This window comes from Hipposideros armiger, unplaced genomic scaffold (assembly GCF_001890085.2).
Source record: "Hipposideros armiger isolate ML-2016 unplaced genomic scaffold, ASM189008v1 scaffold_696, whole genome shotgun sequence".
Taxonomy (NCBI): Eukaryota; Metazoa; Chordata; class Mammalia; order Chiroptera; family Hipposideridae; genus Hipposideros; species Hipposideros armiger.
The window spans coordinates 657,629-676,842 of record NW_017732046.1 but is presented as its reverse complement, the minus strand read 5'-3'; the positions used below and the strand labels follow the sequence as shown (position 1 = coordinate 676,842).

Sequence of the window (19,214 nt, the reverse complement as noted above, 5' to 3'; positions counted from 1 at the left end):
TTGTTTCCACACCTGCATTCAAGCTTTAACTCTTCAAGTCCTAAGCAGATCCCTTGAAGCCTCCAGATTGACCTGCCAAGCCTGAGTGGAGCGAACAAATCCTGGCTCACGCGTGCAGGCACCATTTTCCTGGAACTGAGGTTCTTCATTTTAGCACTTATCTCAGCACATCAGCTGACTCACAGGCCTGGCAGCTGCATCACGGTCTCTCTGGGCTTCCCGCCCCCAAGTTGCTTTTATCTTCAGGGAGGAAGGAGAGGGGAGCTCTGCTGAGGAGAATGCCATACTGCAAGGCCTCACCTAGGCCCATCCCTCTCCTCCTGTCTCCTTGACTCCACCCCTAAGAGAATGCTTCCCTATGAGCAGTCCTGATGAAAAAAAAAAACGCTAAGTCACAGGTGGTAATTAAGTCTCATCTGAAGTTTTACCTCGCCTCCTTCGAGTCCACTCACATGTTACCTTCTCTGTGGGGCCTACTGAAAATTACAGTCCAATCACCCAGCAGCTCCAACTTTAGCAATCTTGATTCCCCCACCACCAAACCTGTTTTACATGTTTTTATTTCCATAGTATAGTATAGTCACCTTCCAAACTATCATATAATTTACTTATTTATTATGTTTATTACCCACCTCCTCCCACTAGAATGTAAGCTGGGATCTTAGTCCGCTTTGTTCATGGGTATATCCCAAGCTCCGAGAACAGTGCTGGGTACAGAAAAGACGCTCAATAAGTATTTGTTGAATGAATGAATAAATGAATGAATCTTGAGATCCAATTAATTGGCAGTGACTGCCTCAAGTGCTATGCTAAGAAAGATTCTGAGGTCCTATTGAGTAGCAGAGAAATAGGAATGAGTGCCCTGATCAGCCAGGTGTCTGCCAGCAGCTCAGGGCTGTCGCTGCTCTGCAGTCCTCAGTACCCACATGCCACCACGGAGCATGCGAAATCTTGCTAGTTAAATTGACCTATGTTGTAAGTGTAAAATACATACCAGACTTTGTACTATGTCTTATAGTCAAACAAAGTTTTAAAATCTCAATAATTTTTTTTTATCCATCACATGTTAAGTGATATTATTTTGGATATACTGGGTTAAATAACATATGCCAATACAATTAATTCCACTTACTTTCTTTACTTTTTAAATTTACTAATAGAAGATTTAAGTGACTTATGTGGTTTGCATTTTATTTCTATTGGACAGTATTGCTCTAGAGCCTCCTCCACTATGACCCTGAGGAAAGACAAAATGATAATGTCTGTTCACCCACCCACTTCTTGGTCTAGTCTCAGAACATAAATTAATATCAAGAAGACATCTCAAGCCCAATGCTTCCCAAAGTGTGATCCTTGGAACAGTATACCACAGAAAGAAGTATGTTAAAATGGAAATTTTAGGGTGGGGTAGAAATGCAGGGTCTAGAAAACTGCATTATAATCTCCCCACCCACCCACCTCCATGATTCCAATGCATGCTTGAGGATTACTGCTCTAGACCATAGATACAAATAGTCTTTGTAAAGCATGAACTTGATTGCTTGGAGAATAAGCAAGACTCTTTCCCCTTGCACTGCTTTAAAAATTTTTTTTAAAAAGCCAAGAGGGAGAGAATAAAGCCAAGTCAAGTCATGGATGGAGTCATCCTCTTGCACATATAAAAAGAAAGAAATGAGCCTTGTGAACTAAGAGGAGCCATAGCTCCCCAATGATATAGAAAAGCCTGCTGAGATCTCAGAGGAAAAGCTGTTCCAGGAACCATACACGTGCGCGCGTGCATGTACACACACACACACACACACACACACACACACACACACACACCCCACCCCCAGCCCCAGAGCTCAGCTGTGATCCATTTGGAGCTTGAGTTATCAGTTGGGTGAGTGCCTGCTATTCAGGTTACAGCTCTGTGGGGCTGCTCTAACTCGCACACCCAACTTGACACATTTACATGGCTTTGGCATTGGTGAAAGTTCAGCACTTGCACAATCACAATCAGTTCCTCTCCCTCTTTTGTCCTGCCCTGCACCCAACTTCTACTATTCCTATTCCTTTTTCCTGACTCCTGCACAGACAAATCTCTTTTTGGAGTTGCCGGCTTAGGAAATAGAAAGAGCAAACCAAGGAAAACAGATGAAGCAAGGAAAAACATGCTGACATTTCAGAAACACCTGCCATGCCAAGTAGTCGCTAGTCCGATTCTAGGGGGGAAAAGACCCACGGTAAAACAAAATAGGTGTTTCTCTAGAATTTAAGTTTAGTATAAGTAAGATCTATGCACATGGCCCTAGAACTCGTAATAGTGCCCACACAGAAAGACATTAAAGAGATAATGCTTTGATGTATTTTGTGCACAAAGTCCAGTAAAACCAAACTTACATAAAGTACTGGAATGGAATTGAAATATTTACCTCCCACATGAGGACTGAACACTACATTTTGAAAGAGGAAAATCACACGTTCTCCCTACCCAGTTCCTGGGAGGGCTGTGCTTGCTTATTTCCTCCAAAGCCACGTGACGTGAAATGTGATCTGAAACATGTTTTCTGTTAACCATATATCATGACTCAATGTTTTTTTAAGTTTGTTTTAAAGAAATAATAAGTTCCATGCCCAGGAACATACAGTCATAATTTGCAAAGCTACATATTCATGAGCCATGTGATTATGGTACCTGCCAATCGCGCCTTCAAGAAACACAAATCCATGCAACCATCTAAAAACTCTGGGGTGTTTTTATTTTGTAGCCATCATTAGATTACTTTCTTTCCAAAAACTGACTTAAAACATATTCAACAATGTTTCTCAAAACATTCATGATGATCGCCCTCGGCTCTTTAATTTTTATTTTTGCTGAAATATAAAGAACTAAAGGATTGAAACTGCTCTCTGTTCTTAACACCCTACATGTTTACACATGTTCAAGAGGAAAGTTCTGAGATGCTGCCCTCCGAATATAAACACGCACAAACTTGAATGTGAGCCAGTACAAAAGCAATGCTCTAATCTCTCATGGAAATGTTACAAAAACGGCAATGTATGTGAATATGTGTATCTATGCCTATGTATATAAAGAGAAGCAGAATTTCTCGCTCATCTGAAAGACAGACTCCGTCCCCACAGGATACCAAATTAATGACGCGTGAGCTGCTTTATCATGTAGCGTTTTCCAAGACAGAGTCCCAGGCCACACAGGGATTCTCATTGGCCTCGCCAAATGATCTCTCCAGACTACTAAATGTACCCTTTCTCAACTTCCAATGTTAGCATGATATTAGGAGGAGCTAGACCCCAAGCCTAAAATGCGTTTGCCATCTAGAGGGTGTTTTTCAGGAAAAAATAAAATGTTGGCATCATTACTATTACCAGCCATGATCCTCAATCTATTTTTACCCTCCAAATGTGCTTCTGGGAAATCCCTCACTAGGGAGGATTCTTTCTTTTATTTTTCTTTTAAGTTATGTTCAATCTGCCAACCCTGGTTCAAGGGCACAGACTAAATTTTACAAACACTTGGCTCCAAATAGGTTCCTAGAATTCTCTTTACAGCGTTCCTCTTTGTCAAGGCCGATCATTGAAGGTCCATTTTACAGAAAAGGACTTCAAGTCTCAGAGAAGCTACAAAACCTAGCCAAGTCACAGATCTGGTAGAAAGCAGGGTTGACAATAGAACCAAAGACCTCGCGTCTCACTCTACAGCTCTTTCTACTCTACCACCATGGAGTAGTCAGCTGCCAAACTCAAGAAACCAGTAGATGTGGGTAGACAGAGCCCTCCTTGGCCGCCTACTAATAGGATACTGGGAGATAATAACTGTAAAGGCTCTTCCTGATCACTAAGTGCACATTCCACAGAGTCTGAATCCTCACATCTGACAATTGAAGAAACTGGGGCTCTGAGAAGTTAGGTAAAGCCCCAGATTACATAGTTTTAGCAAGAGATGAGTGCAGATTCAAACTGTGTCTGTTGGACTCCAAAAACTATGCAATACAAATCCAGGCTGAGAGTGAAAAGGTAAAGCAGTGAGGCAAAGCAGGGTTTATTTTATGCCTTTCCTGCCTCTTGCACATTGATTCTCCCCATTGGATTGTTTCCTTCTCTTTCTCCCCTTGCCCAGGGACCTGAGGAGCTGTGTGGTGAAAGTGGAGGAGAAAGGGAATGGAGGGGCAGAAAGAAACAGTAATGACTGTCTGGGAACAAAATAATTGCTTGGCTGGAAGAGACCAATATGTTTCTTACAGTAAACAACAACAAAAACTGCTGAAGGCTCTGAAAGTAATTGAATAGAAACTATGGTAGGTACAGCATGGCAAGAATATCAGGCTGTGTAGATTTAAGATGTAAATGCTTCTATAATGGTCAGTTTTATGTCAATTTCTCTTGGTTATCGTCTCTATTCACTCAAACACTAATCTAAACGTTGCTATGATGGTATTTTGTAGATGTCATTCAAGTCCATAATCAGGTGGCTCTGAGGGAGATTATCCTAGATAAACTGTGTGGGCCTGAATCAATCAACTGAAAAGCCTTAAGAGCAGAGCTGAGGCTCGGCTCAGGCTGGAGGGTTCCAGCTGCCCCTCCTGACCTCTGGCTCTGCAGATTTCTGACTTGCCTTGCCTGGACCCACCATGGCGTAAGCCAATTCCTTGTAATAAATCTCTTCATATATATCCCCTGCTGGTTCCCTTTCTCTGGATAACCCCTGACTGATACAGCTTCTGTGAATGGCTGATGCAAGCCCCAAGAGGAATGGAGCTGCATATTCTGGCCCGGCAACCACAGACCTAATTCATAGTTGGGGGGGGGGGCGGTAGGAGAGGGGGAGTGTATGGAGGAGGAGCGGGAAGGTTCTAAAGGACATTTCCTTGGGCTGGGAGAGGGGAGCAGGATGGAGGTGGGGCCTTCAGCTCCAAAACTGGTTGTAGCCCTCTTGCACTCCTAACATTAGCTCTTAAGCAAAGGCAGGCCATGTTTCTGTGCTCACCCCCATTTTCCAGTCTACATTTAAGTCTCTGGAGATCTCCTATGCCAAAGCCAAGAAGGTTGAATTGAACATGGTTAACATCTCTGAAAAAATAATCCCCAGGCTGCCGAGGGCGGATGCAGATATTAGGCAAGGACTCCTGGTGTAGCTGAGCCAGAGACAGCCAACCAGAAGAACATGCTGTTGGGAAAGGGGTCGAGAAGCAGTTTTAAAACTCTTACCTCAGCAAACTACCAGCATGCCCTAGATCCCAGTACTTAAGCATTCACAATACGCTTTGCTGAAATGAGACCAGAGAGGTGATTCCATGCCAGCTCCTCGCTGGGGCAGTGGGTGACGCCCTGATGTGGCTACGAGCTCAGTTCTGAAGCCCTGCCTGTGGGACAGTCATTAGCGGCTCCAGGCTGGAGACCAGCGTTACAGATGACATCAGCCATGCCCTGGATGTGACCGTCCCCAGTGTGGTATGTGACTGTCCCCAGTGTGGTCTCTAAATACCTTTCTGGAATGCACAGGGCACCACGATTATGTCTGTCCCTCAGGAGATCACCCAGTTACCTTCCTTGCACTATTTGTGACTGAGGGATAATGACAGGGGTTCCAACCAAAAGGGGGGGTGGCGTGGAGAGAACCAGGAAAAAATGGACTTAGAACACCTGGGAAATTTAATCATTATTCTATTTTTAAGGTGGCAGCCAATGCGGAACCTTCCAGCCGCTGGTAGAACAACTGCCGACACTATTTCAGAAGTGCCACACGGTATCCGGGAATGCTGTTGTTACAGTCAGATGTGACCAGGACCACCTCCCACATCTAGATCTCAGGGAACAGCATTTCACTTTCCTCTGCAAAAGGAGAACCCTGGGCCAGATGGCAGTGGACAATTAGAATCCAGCGTCCCCTGGCTACACCCACTTGCTCTCATTCAAAGTATAACTTCATTCAATCCCAGGATCAAAATCTGGGATATTTGATTGTAAAGGGGAAAAAGTAGGGGAAATATAGCCCAAACTACTACTAATTCCCATCATTCAAAAAATATATATTATTACTATTGCTAACATTTATTGAGCACTTACTTTTGGCCACGGTCTATTCTGAGCACTTTACATGGAGTATAGCCACCATTCACGAGTTGTGTGACCATGTACAAGTTACCTAACCTCTCTTTGTGTCAGTTTCCTCATCTTAAAATGAGGATAATAATAGTACCTAGTTCACAGGCTTGTTATGAAGATTAAATAAGACAATATATGTAAAATGCATAGAAGAGGGCTAGCGCATGGAGCACGTGGTGTTTGTTAAATATACACATACGCATATCCTCACAACAGGTCACAGAGTTGTCTGACAGACCCTGAGGCTGACAGGCCCCAGATTTCTCACTGTGACAGGACCATAGCCTTCGTGTCCAAGCTGCTAGGAGAGGGTATATAAATCCTGTTTTCAAGGGTTGGAGCAGTGTTGGCTCCATAGAGCAGCTCTGAATGTTACCCAGCATCCGGTATCACCCAGAAGCTTGGAGGATCTCCTGAACAGGCTCTCTGTGATGAAGATGGGAGGGCTGCAGATCAAAGGGGCAGTGACCACTGTGGGCTTTTGCCAAAGGTGGCAGATGGATAAGGCCCTGACTCCCAGGTACAGGTACACCCTCGGTCCTAGTATCCCAGCTGTGTCATTCACCACCCCAACAGGACACAACAGAAGCCAACTGATGATGACTCCCTGGCCCAGTGGCATTAAGAGTCTGAATTTGCAACAAACAGCCCAGACCTTCTGGGGATAGGGTGTTAAGACCAAGGGCGAAAGCAGATCTTGGGATACAAATTCTACCCTGGACAAAGAAACAAGGAAGACTAAAGGGGATCCTTCCTCCCTGCACAAATCCGCGTCCAAGCCAGGGAGTTAGGTGATGGACACCTGGGTGACAGAAACAGGGTGATTCAAATAAACCCCTTCTGTGCCCAGGAAGGAACCAGGCCATCCTGCGGTCCCTTCCAGAGATGGGGAATGTGGGCCACTTTTGTGGAATGATCACTGTCTGCAGTTTATGAGGGGACCAAGGCACAGCCACGAGCTTTCAAGTCAGCCTCACCAGAATCTCCTGGGAGACAGATTGCCCCCACCTCCCATGACACGAAAAACTACTCTGCAACCTCCCTTAACAAAACACTTGCTTTTTCTACCAAACAGCTCTCTGGAGGCTGCCCACCATGTTAACCAAGGGCACCAGAGATGTAACATTTGATACAATTGCCCAACCCATGGGAAGGGCAGATTCATCAAATTACCAGATTAGCCTTAGACAGTAAAACCTTAAAGGACATCATGGGATTCTACATGAAGAAACACCGACCTTTCCCCCTCAGTGAAATCAAGTGTATTTAACCTCAGTATGCTGAATGAAAATAAAGCCTTCCCAGGGTTGGGGCACATGCCTGCACACAGACATGACACAGCAAGTCCCAAAGAGTCAGGAAAAGTCTATGCTTGCCCGAACCCTTCAGGACAGGATGTCTTGACCAGGAAGAATACACCCAGGCAAACCTCATGAGGCCAAGGGGCCACTCACTGGTCACATTCACCAGCTTTAACCCAGGAGTCAAGATAAATCCATTAAGTCTTTCAAAAAAATCTTTCTGGACCAGGATTACCAGCGAAAACTGGACTCTTTCCAATGTTCTAATAGCTACAGTGACATTTAGGAAGAGCTCTCACCACAAAAGGGCGAAAATTCATTCCTAGGAAATATGGTAGCTGACTGCCCCTAGTTCATGAGAGGCTCGAGCCCCTTATAATTAGGGCTCTTACGGACAAGCCACAAAACCAACAGATAAGCAGCCTCTGGAACAAAAATGCACAGTACACAACCACTTGGAATATCCCACAGGACACAGTGAGTCACTCCACAAGAGACATTTAAAAAACAAGAAAAAAGAAGGACTGATCTTGAAACATTTAGTTACTGAATCTGCCTCTAAGACAAGAGAACTTAGGTAGAGAAAGACCTCACTGGAAAATCCAAAATGGTACGTCCAGATCGGTAGAATACAGGGGTGACACTTCTTGTTGAGCACAAAAGCAGCGTCTGTGTCTGCAATCCTGACTCACCACCTGCCACGTGCTGCTCCTCAGTCAGCCTCACAGCAGGAGCTGCCTTAATTGTACTTGGAATACGAGGAGTCCCATTTTCACCAATTCTCAGGATCTAACAGGGGGACTTATTATACTGAACTGTAATTCCTGATCTCTTAACCATCTCTCCCACAAAATGGAAAGCTCTTTGAGGGTAGGCAATCCACTCACTCCATTTCTCTCTGGACCCTCCACACCTAGCACAGTTTCCAGCATCCTGCCGGTGGTAAAAACTAGGTCTTGGATAAATGAACAAGTAGATACATAAACCATCACACCGAGTATGTTAATGTCATGTTTTTCTAAATGTGGGGAGAACTGCCAAACAAGAGAAAGAAAATGAGAAAAGAAAAAAAACAACAACAAAAAAACATTTCCAGATTTTTTTTTTTAATGCAATGCACTAGAGAACACAGAAAATTTTTATAAGTTCCCTCCTGCACAAGCAAACTTGAATGTCTGAGTTATTCATGGGGCATTTCTGGACACCACAACCCTCAATTACACATCACTTGGGTTCATAAAAGGAACTGGACATGCGCTGTGTACAGGCTGTGCATGTCCCTTCCTAGAGCACAGCTAAGCACACATCTGGGGCTATTTAACAACTGATTGGAAATTTCGCCTTCTGATTTCCAGTTAAATACTGGGCACAGGAAAACAAATAGCACTTGTTTTTCACTGAGCCTTGTCAGTCATCCAAACTGCAATGCAGACCAGAGAACTGCCTGTGGTTTGATGGCAGAGGCCCAAAATATTTGGACCTTTTTTTTTTTTTTTTTCTCCCAAGTTTAAGTAAGAGGAACAAACCAGATTTTGGCAACCCCAGCTTCTTCACCCGTTCCCCCTCCCCCACCTTCTCAGAAACACAAAACTGGGTTTTAAATATTAAGCATGTTCATGGTATTAATTTACATTTTTCATTAGGATTAAATTTTGATTTGTTTTTAATCCGAAGCCAATAGCATACAGTTTGGTTTCTCTCAGTTGTTTCAACTGCCCTGCCCTGATATTTACTTGGATTTGCTGAAGAAGCAATGTTCAGATTACCATTTTCTGTTTCTAATTAAATTGGGATAGAATATCTAACAGTTGTATTATCAAAAAAAATCATAGTTTGAAAGCTGGGAGGAACTTTAGAGATCAGTTGGTGCCACTTTCTCATTATAGAGATGAAAACACTGAGGCCCGAGTAGTTAAATGATTCTGTCCAGTAATGTATACATATAACTAGTTAGTGGTAGAGCCAAGACTAGTATTCAGGCCTCCTGATATACAGGCCAGATGGTAACTAGAAACAGAAACCTGAGTTACTGCTGAGTAGAGATGCCTGATAAAATACGGGATGCCTAGCTATATTTGAATTTCGGATAAACAATGAATAATTTTTCAGTAAAAGTAGACGCCAAATTTTGCACAGACATATTAAAAAATTATTTGTTGTTTATCTGAATTCAAATTTAACTGGCCAGTCTTTATCTCTGTTAAATCTGGAGACCCTCCGTTAGAGACCAATATCCCCTCCCACTCCACATTTCCAATCAAACCTACACATATTTACATACATTTCTTTCCTGATTTTAATGATAAATGGCTGGAAAAACTAAACCACAGCACAGTAATCCCAAGAGTGAATGAGGTTGGAAGAAGTTGCTGCTTATTTCTTGAGACTTTGCTAATCGTGGACACCTTTTTTTCTTATGAGCAATTAAAGCAACTAAGCCTGATGCTAAAGGCTGGCCAAGGCCTCTGGACTGGACATTTTATGTTATTAGAAGCCAGGCATTAGCATCTCATCTTGAGAATGTCTGCTTCTCCCAGGACTCCAAGTCTGTAGACCATGCAGGCGAGAGTGTTTATGTTTGGAACACACACAAAAAAGGAAGATTAAAAAAAAAAATCAGATAGGTACATGGAATAAAGTAAAAAGATTTTAAAATTGAGTTCCTTAAATTTAATACCATCCTGTTTAAAAAGTGTGCTGCAGCAAGTTTTTTCCTAACAGCTTTATTGAGATATAATCTACCCTTACTTACTATTAAGTATATAAATTACATAAATATAATAATATAATCATAATTCACCCTTACAATTCACTTTATTGAGATATCATAATATTCACCCTCTTAAACTATACAACGGTCGTTTTTTAGTATATTCACAATTGTGCTAATATTCACCCCTAAGTCCAGAACATTTTTTCACCCACAAAAGAAACTCCACACCCTTAGTAGTCATTCTCCATTCTCTCCTTCCACCAGGCCTTGGGAACTACCGATCTACTTTTCTTTCTTTATGAATTTGACTGTTAGGGACATTTCATTAAATGGGCTTATACAATATGTGAACTTTTGTGTCTGGCTTCTTTCATTTATAACGTTTTCAAGGTTCATCCATGTTGCGGTATGTATCACTACACTTCAACATTTTAATGGCCAAATAATACTCCATTGTATGGATATACCACTTTTTTCATCCATTAATCAGTTGATGGACATTTTGGGTTGTTTGAACTTTTTGATTATCATGAATAATGCTGCTACGAACATTTGTGAACAAGTTTTTCTGTGGACATATGTTTGGCCCAATTGCTTTCCAAAGCACCATTTTATATTCCCACCAGCAATGTATATGAATTTCTCTACATGCTGAACAACACGTGTTATTATCTGCTTTTTTATTATAGCCATCCTAGTGGGTATAAAGTGGCATCTCACTGTGATTTTAAATTTGCTTTTTCCTAATGACTAGTGATACTAAGCATCTTTTTATGTGCTTATTGGCCATTTGTGCTTTCTCTGCGGAGAAACGTCCATTCAAATTGTAGTTTATTTTTAAAAACAACCTAGTACTGTGGCTCTTCCCAAACTTTTTTGGCAAACTCAGGTTGAAAGTTCAGACATCTATTGCCCAGTTGAGCTACCCTACTTTTTTTTAAAGTGGAAATAATCACATAAATAAAAATAAGCTTAGATGATACTTCTAAGAGAGTTTTACTTATAGTTTCAATGGGACAGGCTGACAGGGTAGGATTATTTTTATTTCCGATTGCACTAAGGGACAACTTTAACCTACCCAATATTCTCTGGGTCATCCATACACTCTGCAAAAGAAAAACTACAAGGCTGTGACAACTCAATCATGTGTGTGTGTGTGTGTGTGTGTGTGTGTGTGTGTGTGTGTGTGACTTATACTCAAAGATCCACTGCTTGAGACTCAGCCCGAAACAATCACTCTTCATCCCACTTCCATTTCCTAGGTAACCAGGACAACCAGATAAAGGAACTAACTACACTTGCAGAGGAAACTCAATATCACTTTCTCCCTGCCTGATACATTCCCTCTTGCCTACACTGTAGAATCATGAGAAGGACTGGAATGATTTGACAGGAAAAAAAAAATGATACTGTTACTAAACAGTATTAAAGTACAGTCTGTCCTCATTTAATGTCATCGATAGGTTCTTAGAAACTCGGACTAAGCAAAACAACATATAACGAAACCAATTTTACCATAAGCTTGATATAAACAAACAAGGGTTAAGTTCCTATGGCCTATTTCTGGTCTCATAAATGTCACCAAACTTCTAAATAAAGACCCCCAAACACTTTCAATATTAAACACTGAAAATGTGAGCTATACACACATTTAAAAAAATATTAATAAACACAAGTAAGAAAATTCTTTTCTACTTATTTCAGATCAGGGTCGCAGGTGGCCAGAGCTTATCCCGGCAGCTCAGGATGCAAGGCGGGACCCCACACAGGACAGGATGCCCTTCCATCTCAGGGCCATTCACACACACACACTCACTCAGACTGGGACAACTGAGACACGCCAATTCACCTAACTTGCACATCGCTGGGATGTGGGAGGAAACTGGAGTCCTCAGAGAAAAACCCACGCTGACATGGGGAGAACGTGCAAACCACACAGACAGTGGCCCTGGCTGGCATCTTTTATCCTTATCAACAGCTATAACAAAATGATGTTGAACAAAACAACATTGTTCGAGGACTGCTATATAATATTTTTAGTCACCCTCATGGTTGGCTGAGACATTCTGAGTAACACAAGGCCCCTGCTAACAAATTATGAAAGGTTTCCTTTTTTAATCTGGGCAGTTATAATAATGCAGGCATGTCGACTTAAATTAAAAAGTCAGCCTGATAAATGAGTAGATGCCATTACTTGAACTTTTCTCACCACCCTACTTAAAAAAAACACACCAAACTGTTAAAGTATTATAGCTCTACCTAGAAAGTACAGACAGTTTTAAGACAGTAATGCAAACCTTTCAGCAACACATCAAGGAGGAAGCAAGGACATAGGCATCCTAAACTGAACGTCAAAAGACCCACCCCTCTCTCTTCAGCTCCTCTAAGCTCTCTAACCTTGGAGAAGACCGTGATGGAAACAGCTAACCCTCAGTTTCCAAAGACTCCATGGGCCTTCTGAAGTGTTTGGATAAAACATCTTATGCTAAGTAATTTAGTTACCTTCTCTACAAAATTTAACTCTTAACTACTGACAGCAGATGAACAACCCATATTGGGTTTCTATCCAGCAGCTGATCCCTCCTCTGCAATGGCTCTCAAGTGGATGAGCAGATCCTGAAATTAATTTCAGGCTACGAGAAAGCCTGTCTTCTTCACTTCAGCACACTCTCGGTTAGAGAAAGCTTCCCAGCTAATGACAGAACTTGCATCACTCGTTGTCTGCTGATCTGAGAACCTGAATGAAAAACAGATGTTCTACCTTCTCTTCCAGACCATGAAGAAAATGTACAGATGGAGAAAACCATCTTCCCTAAGGAAAGCCTGCTGGACAGCAAGGCAGAGTTCAGGTGTCCCAGAATTTAAATCTGTAGCTTATCCCAGTGCTGCTCCCCCCGGTGTTGGTAATTTTAAGTTCATCCACTGATCTTCAATCTCTTAATATGCGATTAACTTCAAATAGGGCTGATGTTCAATTGTTTACTAAAACTCTCTCCTTTTGTTCATTGTTGGTATGTCTTAAACTGATGGCCAAGAGGCAGTTCTTAACAGATCTTGAACAAAATTAAAGCAAATACATAATTTTAGGAGTAAGATACTTTCCTTTAAAACCCAATGGAGTGGCACATTGAACAAGGAATCCGGAAAGTGACCACTACGACTATGGTATATGTGGCTTACGCTTTTCATCTGAACCTGTAGCCCAGAAAAACAGGAATTCCTTTCAATCTGGAGCCGGCCTAGCTCTCATTACTTCTAAATTAAAAAGGCCAAAAGTCAGAGTTGTTGTTATTACTAGCACATTTCTTTAGCACTTAGTACATTCCAAGTATTGCACTAAGGTTCTCTGATACTTTATCTTATTTATTTCTCACAATAACCGTGTGACGATGGAGGTGTGTCCCCTATTTTACAGATGTTTTTTACAGATGAGGAGCTAAGACTCAAGAGAGGTGAAGTAGTGACCTAAATCAAATGGCTAATTACTGGCTGAGCTGGGACTCAAACCCAGATAGGACTTACTGTACAAACTCTTATGGTGAATTGGGTCCCTTCATGCTCATAATCATTGTCAATCTCCTATAATTAAAGGTACTTGTGATAGTAAAATCGATGGTCACATTCATAAGGTCATATGCACATGTAACCTTGACAGTGCAGAGTTGTGCTATCCGTTACTATAGGCACTAGCTATGTGTGGCTATTTAAATTTAAATTAACTAAAGTCAGAAATACGGTTTCTCAAGCACATTAGCCCCACTTCAGGTGCTCAGTAAGCTACATGAGGCTAGAGGCTATCACATTGGTCAGGTTATAGAGAGGTTGTGAGCGAAGGCTTTCCTACTCTGGTTTTAATCCAAGCAGTAATCTGGGGCAAATTATTTCATTTCTCTAAGCCTGACTTTCATCAGTTCTAATATGGGAATAATAATAATCTCTACATCATGGGTTTGTTATCTTGATTAAATGCGATTACATGTAAAATGTTTAGTACAGGGCCTGGCACTAATACCTTCATGGACATTACCTGTCACTTTTGTTCCTATTTGTTATTAGTCATAGTAAAGGACACTTGGGAAAGATCCTGGATTTATATTTCTAATAACAACTCTGACTTTGGCCTTTTAAATTTAGAAGTAATGAGTTTCAATTCTCAAAAAAAAAAAAGGCTACAATTTAAGTTATTAGTAACGCCTACCTTATAAATGTACTTTTGAGTTAAAATTTTTTATTTTGAAATTAATTCACATTTACCAAGTTGCAAATATAGTACAAAGAACTCTTGTATGCTCTTTAACTAGATTCCCCAGTTTTCAACATCTTGCCATATTTGTTTTGTTATTCTATCTATACATTGTATTTTTTTTTCTGAACTATATTTGACCTTTTATTCCTTAATACTCAAGTGTATTAGGTCTCCTAAGAAGGATATTCTCTTATATAACAACAGTACAATTATTAAATTCAGGAAAGGTAACACTGATACAATACTTGAATCTATAGGCCCCATTCCAATTTTGCCTTTTATCCCCATAATGTACTTTATAGTAATGCCCCCCTCCCGACCCAAGAGGATCCAGTTTAGGGTCACATGTGGCTTGTGAGTCTCCTTGAATCGGGAATGGCTCCTCAGCCTCTCTTTGTCTTTCATGACTAACATTTTTGAAGAGCATAGGCCAGTTATTTTCTAGAATGTCACTCAATTTGCTTTTCTCCAAAGCTTCCTCATGATTAGATTCAGGTTATGTGCACTTTGGGTTAAAATACTTCCTCAGTTGTGCTGTGTTTGTTCTCAGGTTATCACATTTAGAGGCCCACAATGCCCATCTGCACCATATTGATGTTAATTTGGATCCTTTGATAAGGGTATTGCTGGGTATCTCCACTACATAGAGTTATTGGTTTTTCTTTTGTCATTAATAAGTAATTTAAGACTATGAAAATGTACTGTTCCTCAAACTCCCTCCACCTCCAGGAGATTTAGCATCTACTGATGAGTCCTGCATAATCAGCTTTTATTATGATGGCTGCAAAATGATGATTTTCTAACTCCATCTTTCCTTCTACATTTATCGACTGCCATGCTACTATAAACAGGAGCTTTCCTTTCTACCCTTTTTACTCATTTCTTTAGCTACTTATTAACTGTATTGACTATGGGTTCTTACTTTACTTAATGGGTACCACTTAGTTTTTAAAAGTACTTTTCAAATACAAGTGGCAAGAAACTACAGATCTGGATCAAGAGCAATTAATTGGAAGAATTTATGCATTATGCCAGAGAAAGACTATTAACGGAGGCCTCTTCTTGTTTTGAATGCTTGTGGGCAAGTGAGGTCTCAAAGCCTGAGGCTCTGCGGTTGAGGACATTAGCACGTAGCTCTAGCAATAGACAGTGTGAGCTATCACTGTGAAGTGCAGTGTTGCTCATCATCAGACATGATATCATACCCCAAAAATTCCATCCAAACAACCCATCAATTTCTCCACAACTAGCAAACTTGAATGTTCTGGCAAACTTAAAAGGACATGATTTACAAATACTAGGTAATATTTGGATCTTTCCACAAGAGCTGGGTTCCAGCTTTTTTATAAAATACAAATGTTTTCATTTTGGAGCTCACTGTGTCACTTTCTCAACAAACAGATCTTCATATCAGAAATGTGGCCTGTGTTATATACAAATAGAATGGGTTTGCACGCCATTTATTTTGTGGTCACAGACCACACACCCAATGGCTATTTATAATATTTACATTGCTCATGATGCCACAAAGGGGACCTCAGAGCTGAGACCAAAGCTCAGGCCACACAGAATATGGCTGCAGGTCTTGCTCTGACGTGCAAACTGGGCCTGACTCTCCATCCGCAGAAGAAGGCATGTGAGTGGTGTTTGTTTTCTGTGAAAGCTTATCTATGCCATCCAAGTATCACTAAAAGCATACTGCAAATTTAACACACTGTGGAGTCTGGTATTATTTCCGTGAAACGAGCCTTTTAAAAAGGGCTTGCAAAGTTTTAGGATCATTATATCCTTGTGCTAAGGATCACTGTGGGAGGGTTTCAAACACTTACCAAGAAAAGTCTGGAAACCCCGATCGCAAGCCTCTCTGTCTTCAGATGCCAAACCAGGGGCTGTGGGGAGTTGAGCAGGAACACGACAGGCTTGTGGTGAATGTGGACGGAGGAGATGGGGTTCAGGTGCAGAGTGACCTAAGAAGCAAGAGAGGGGAATCTGAGCACTGGCTTTCCATTAAAACCACTTAGCACAGCATCTGGAATACTTTTCTCAGCTCACCACTAAGAGAAGCAAGCTATAAGCTAGTTCAGATTCACAGATAAGATATATTAGGTTGAAAAAGATGACATTGCCAGTATTTGACCATTTTTTATTACAAAAATGGCTATATCATAGGGTTTAATCCACACTCATCTCAGCTAAAATATGATTCAGCTCCCAGTAATAGCAGAACACAAATAAACAGAACATGTTGTTTTCAAAGTCGGCAAAGGCAGAATAAAAGCTACCTTCCCTCAGCACTGCCTTATCCTTCAACTCAAGCGACTGAGTTGAAAACTAGAGTCCAGAGCCCTCTGAGGGCGACTCATCCTCTGATCACCGGAGAAATGACTTTCTTCTCTTCCAGGTAAGCTCCAACCTCTATAAAGAAAAGCGAGTTCTGCCAAGAAAAGTGTCGAAAGCTAAGGGAAAGGGGCTGCCAAAGGGAGCTGCCAGTGCTTTCATCATCCCAGCTATTAGCTTGGAGGGGTTTTCCAAAGAAATGAAGGACAGAAAACACACAGAATAAAACCTGATTGTATATAGCCCCTGTCAAAAAAGAAGAAGAAGAAGAAGGAGAAAAGAAAAAGACAGGGAAGAAAACCATAAGCCTGGAGAGGAAAACTATGGCCATTTGGATAGGGATCAAAGACTACTGTAGGTTACCAGTGTCACCATTAGTGCCATCAGAAAGCACCTGTGAGGAGAGCAGAAAACAGTGGGTTCAACAATGTCCTCCTGGAGCACATGAGCCAAGGTCCGTCAACATGAACATAGGAAAGCAAAACAGTAGATACAGAAATAACTGAGCAGATGCTTTCAAGTAAGCATGTCTCACGTGGCTTTCTGTACAGAGGGGTGAGGTAAGACCCAAGATCACATATTTAAACAACCTGAACTCACTAAAGAGCATCAAAAAGTGATAAGGGAGGGAACAGACAAAAAAGGGCTTTCGCTGGAGAGACACGGGCTGAGTGATACACTGGGACTAATAGTCCATCTTCAGCCATAATCCTTATGAGGATTAAATGGTCTAGATCTATGCTCTGAGTCCATACAATCAGCAGGAACAGAACACTCAAAGCTGGGCTGCTTTACATTTTCCCAGAGGCTGCTGGACTACTGTGATCCTGATGTATCTCTACCTTTTATTGTAGGGACTGCCTATGACACCAGTGTCACGTATGGCAGTATACTTGCAGGTCATTGATAATAAGGCACCAAACTGTTCTTAACTTTCAATACCCATGCCTTAGCACATGGTAGCTACTCAGCAAATGACAACTGGATATTTAATGTTCCAATTTTCAATGCCTTGAAAGTACTTTATTCTATGAATAACTTGCACTATAGTATAATATCATCTCCTTCTTTAACCCTTGAGTGTGTATGTCTCCATCTCCAGAGTAGACTGTAAATACTCAGTAGGCAAAGATGTGTCTCACATTTAATACTATGCTTAATACAGAGTAATGTTTTAAATTATTGATTTATCACAGTAAATTCATAAATTTGTGTCACCTAAAAGGTAAAAAAGGCTGCATATAGGTTCAAAGGGATTTAGCTAGCCAGTTTACAGAAAAGTGAAAAAAAAACCATGAGCAATATTAAAACTATGATGTTATTTTTGCAAGACAGCTAGGATCACTTTTATGTTTGGCATAAGGAAAAGTGCTAAAAGCAGAGTACTAATGAGCAGTATGTTAAGTACAGCTACAACAAAACGAAATGTTCCTTGGTTGTACAGACTCTACCTCACAGCATTTTGGAGATCCTAGCTGCATCTAGAAATGAACAGATTGATCGCCGCCGTAAACAAGAGCGGCTGTAGAAACAGAGCAGTGGCTAAGATTCAAACTATAGCATTAACTGAACAGAGAGACACGCACTACAGAAAGCACACACTACGGAAAATGGAGAAAGGGGAGATGAAATCATTACTAGTTCAAGGGTACCTGAAAAAAGAAACACTCTGTCACTAATAGTATGTGTCCATAAAAAGTTTCCAGATTTATTTATTTCAAAACTGTTTATTGAGCACCATAATGGCACAAAGAATTGCAAAGCACATCTATCCATACAGCGTACATCAGGTCTTTTTCTGACGATTTTCTTTGCAGCCTTCGGGCATATAATTCTTCTTGGAGTGCGTAGATAAAATAGTAATAAATATATATCTCAAATGAACAAAAATTAAAAAAAAAAACTTAGGACATGAAAAGAAAAATATGTAGGAGACAGATATTGGTGCTCCGGTCCAAAATTTTCCAGATGGTCAAAAGTGTCGAGGCCTGGCTCATACAATCAAGGAAAGATTTCTAGAAGCCACAGCTCTTAGCTTTCCTGGAAACGGCTCCCTCTTCAATATGTGGCAATGTCTGGCCAAGATGAGTCCTTGACTCTGGCACACGGGGCCCAGGCAAAGCCCCAAAACCATTTGGCAAAGAAGAATTCACACTAAGGTTGGGAAATTAAAAGAAACATACTCAATACTTTTTTTAAAAAGATCATTTGGCAGGAACAGAAAGTCCCCCAATCACCTAATCCCTCAGCAACCTTCCTCTTCTATCCTTCTTCCACTTGAATAAATCTTGCTCAAGGGAAGATAGAGAACAACCAAAAACAACCAACAAAAGAATGAAGATATAAAAGCTCCTGGAAATGTGGGGAGAACATACCTGGATGTCTCTTAAAGAATTCCTGCCTAAACCACCTAATTTCTCTCAGGCTGACAAAAAAAGAAAGAAAGAGGGAGAGGGAGAGGGGGAGGGAAGGAGGGAGGTCTAAAGGGAGAGGGAGAAGGGGTGGGGAGGGG

General features: G+C 41.2%; 1 protein-coding gene across 1 annotated transcript in view; it reads right to left on the bottom strand.

Annotated features, from left to right (window-relative positions):
* TGFBR3 (transforming growth factor beta receptor 3) overlaps positions 1 to 19,214 on the bottom strand; it is a 199,219-nt gene that overhangs the window by 58,185 nt on the left and 121,820 nt on the right. Inside the window, exon 4 of the mRNA XM_019626991.1 lies at positions 16,195 to 16,332. Coding sequence (XP_019482536.1) covers positions 16,195 to 16,332 — 138 coding nt within the window. The remainder of the gene's footprint in view (positions 1 to 16,194; positions 16,333 to 19,214) is intronic.